This window comes from Mandrillus leucophaeus, unplaced genomic scaffold (genome assembly GCF_000951045.1).
Source record: "Mandrillus leucophaeus isolate KB7577 unplaced genomic scaffold, Mleu.le_1.0 Scaffold7, whole genome shotgun sequence".
NCBI classification, from domain to species: Eukaryota; Metazoa; Chordata; class Mammalia; order Primates; family Cercopithecidae; genus Mandrillus; species Mandrillus leucophaeus.
This window is the reverse complement of record NW_012107585.1, coordinates 6,710,686-6,714,196: the sequence shown is the minus strand read 5'-3', so window position 1 is coordinate 6,714,196 and position 3,511 is coordinate 6,710,686. Positions and strand designations below refer to the sequence as shown.

General features: G+C 52.2%; 1 protein-coding gene across 1 annotated transcript in view; it reads right to left on the bottom strand.

Annotated features, from left to right (window-relative positions):
- P2RX4 (purinergic receptor P2X, ligand gated ion channel, 4) overlaps nucleotides 1-3,511 on the bottom strand; it is a 23,209-nt gene that overhangs the window by 8,957 nt on the left and 10,741 nt on the right. Inside the window, exons 3-5 of the mRNA XM_011964444.1 lie at nucleotides 3,353-3,424; nucleotides 3,170-3,242; nucleotides 2,331-2,427 (exon numbers count right to left, since the gene is read on the bottom strand). Of these exons, the coding sequence (XP_011819834.1) occupies nucleotides 2,331-2,427; nucleotides 3,170-3,242; nucleotides 3,353-3,424 (242 nt within the window). The remainder of the gene's footprint in view (nucleotides 1-2,330; nucleotides 2,428-3,169; nucleotides 3,243-3,352; nucleotides 3,425-3,511) is intronic.

Below are 3,511 nucleotides of genomic sequence, written 5' to 3'. Positions count from 1 at the left end.
GGCGCGGTGGCTCACACCTGTAATCCCAGCACTTTGGGAGGTTGAGGCAGGTGGATCACCTGAGGTCAGGAGTTTGAGACCAGCCTGGCCAACATGGTGAAACCCGCTCTCTACTAAAAACACAAAAATTAGCAAGGTGTGGTGGTGGGTGCCTATAATCCCAGCTACTCAGGAGGCGGAGGCAGGAGAATCACTTGAACCTGGGAGGCAGAGGTTGCAGTGAGCAGAGATCACGCCACTGTACTCCAGCCTGGACGACAGAGCGAGACTTTGACTCAAAAAAAAGAACAAAAAAAAAAATCCGATTCGATGATGAGTGCACTTCCTATGGGCAGTCCATCTCCTTTCGGACCCAGTCATATTTCAATTTTCAATAGCCACGCGTGGCCAGAGTCTCCCGTGTTGGAGAGCACAGCTCTGTGAGATCCTCTCCGGCTCTAAGATGCCAGGATTCCTTTTCTTTTTCTGTCTCCTTCCCTTGCCTTAGCAATCTCTAAATCTGCAGTTCTCAGCCTTTCCTTCCGTCTCAACATACCCAGGATGAGGTTTAGTGGCTTCCTGCTCCCCGGGGCTCATGGAGGCCTCGGTCTGAGCTCTTGGTGAGAAAGGCCCTGGGCTGCACACACTTCTCAGAGCGCTGCCCGGACTCCACCCCACGAAGTACAGCCAATTACAACCAGGAAGAATGTTATTCTAGAGCAACCCTTGAACCTGGCTAGTTTAGTTGATTTTTAAATTTTTATTTATTTATTTATTTATTTTTTATTTTTTGAGACAGAGTCTCTCTCTGTCGCCCAGGCTAGAGTGCAGAAGCGCGATCTCAGCTCACTGAGATCACCGGGATCTCCACTTCCTGGGTTCAAGCGATTCTTCTACCTCAGTCTCCCAAGTAGCTGGGATTACAGACGACCGCCACTATGCCTGGCTAATTTTTGTATTTTTTAGTAGAGACGGGGATTCTCCATGTTGGGCTGGTCTCAAACTCCTGGCCTCAGATGATCCGCCTGCCTCAGCCTCCCAAAGTGCTAGGATTATAGTATGAGCCACTGCGCCAGGATGAACCTGTCTAGTTTAGTTGTATATATTGTATATATTGTAGCAAATATCTGTTGTTTTCTTCTCAGCATCTGTGCCCAGCTTTTCTGGTAACAGAACCCCAAATGTCCTTTAGAAGCCATATCTCCCCGATGCTTGCCTGTGTCACTTGGGTGGGTCTGACTCTAACCCCAGCTGCAGAGGTGGGCATGTGCCCCAGGCCCAAGCTGATAAGCGAAACCCATGCCCCAGTCACGGAGATGGGTTGAGAGATATGGCCGTTGATGTGATGATGGACAGGTCTAGAATCTCCAGGGACAGCTGGGAAGGGACACTCAGCCTTGGGGGGCTGTAAGTGCAGTGCTGCCTCCTAGGCTATGCTGTGGGTCGGAGGGACGCAGAGCCAGGAGGGGAGACTAGGGTGTTGTCCTTTATCCCTCACTCTGTCGCCCAGGCAGGAGTGCAGTGGCCTCTGTCGCCCAGGAGGGAGTGCAGTGGCACCATCTCAGCTCAGCAACCACTGCCTCCCCAGTTCAAGAGATTCTTCCGCCTCAGCCTGGCACGAGATTCTCATGGCCATGCTGGATCTTTTTGGTTAGCCGAACAATACACTGCCCCCCGGTATGCACGCATGTGTATGTGTGTGTGTGTTTGTGCACATGTGCTTACAGCACTGAGAATTGTTTCCTGTCAGTTATTTGCAACTGACAGAGTCCTAACATACAAGGAAGTCAGCTGCACCCTTCTCGTGAGTGACAGACACTTGTGGCCCACCTTGCCACTGATGGTCACTGCCTTGTGGTTGAGAGCAGCCATCTTAGGGCAGTCTGACTCCACATAGACACCAGAAACACACAAAAAGCCACAACACACAGGTGTTAACTCCTTGACCACCTCTGCTCAAGGCTGACACCCAGAGTTGAAGGTGCTTCGGCTGGGTATGGTGGCTCCCGCCTGTAATCCTAGCACTTTGGGAGGCCAAGGCAGGTGGATCACTTGAGGTCAGGAGTTCAAGACCAGCATAGCCGACATGGCAAGACCCTGTCTCTACTAAAAATACAAAAAGTTAGCTGGCGTGGTGGTGGACGCCTATAATCTCATCTACTCGGGAGGCTGAGGCACGGAAAATTGTTTGAACCCGGGAGGCGGAGGTTGTGGTGAGCCAAGATCGCACCACTACACTCCAGCCTGGGGTACAGAGTGACAATGTGTCTCAAAAATAAATAAATAAATAAATAAATAAATAAATAAATAAATAAATAAAAAGGCACTTCCTTCCCTAGTGCTGGACTCACTGTGGCACGTGTGTGTCATCCTCCACTGGGCACCAGGCTGCCACCTCACACGTCTTGACGGACTGGTTGAAAGGTACGCATCTGCCTGTTGAGACTCCTACAAGCACAAGGGGGGATCCCACGTCCACAGGGGTCTCCCATTTTCTACCTTTTTGGAGTAGAGAGGGAGAGCCCCATCCAGCCTCCCATGCAGCCAATCTTGAGCTGTGCAAATCTGGGATTTAGACAGTGTCAGCGTCCACGAGTTAGAATTGGAGGAAGACAGTCGTCACCTGTGTGCCAGCCACATCTCAGCCAGGGTGATGCCAAGCTAAAGAATGGGACAAGAGGCTGGGCGCAGTAGCTCATGCCTGTAATCCCAGCACTTTGGGGGGCTGAGGTGGGTGGATCACCTGAGGTCAGGAGTTCAAGACCAGCCTGGCTAACATGGTAAAACCCCATCTCTACAAAAAATACAAAAATTAGCTGGGCGTGGTGGCGTGTGCCTGTAATCCCAGCTATTCGGGAGGCTGAGGCAGGAGAACTGCTTGAACGCGGGAGGTGGATGTTGCAGTGAGCCTAGATCATGCCATTGCACTCCAGCTTGGGCGATAGGGCAAGACTCTGGCTCAAAAAAAGAAGAAGAAGAAGAGAAAAAACAGAATAGGGCAAGAGCTGGGATGGCTTCTGGGGCTCCACTGACAGCAGTGAATGTAGAGAAGGTTCCAGGACCCCAACCTTGACACCTGGCTCACCCATGGTCATGTGAAGGAACTGGGGGGATTTCTCTATCAGAAAGGCTCCACGGTGGGGGCAATCTGCTCAGGGGCTGCCCTCCCCAGGAGGCTGCAAGCTCGTACCATTACTGTGGGTGCCGGCAGAGCCAGCAGTACAGTTGGCATCTGATTTACACACAGTGGTCGCATCTGGAATCTGGAAAAAGAAGGAGTGAAAACAAGGTCCATGTGGCCCAGCCCCACACACAGGCGGACAGGCGTGGAGAGGCACGTGGGGCCTGGGGCTCTTCCCGGGGGGCCTCCTACCTCGGGACACAGGTCCTGGGTCTGGTTCATGGTGAGGATCATGTTGGTCATGACGAAGAGGGAGTTTTCCTGCTGCAGAGGGGAGCACGGGCAAGTCACGCTCAGAGGACTCACAGAGAGCCGAGAAAGGCAGACGTTGACTGAAGAGGACAACTCAAA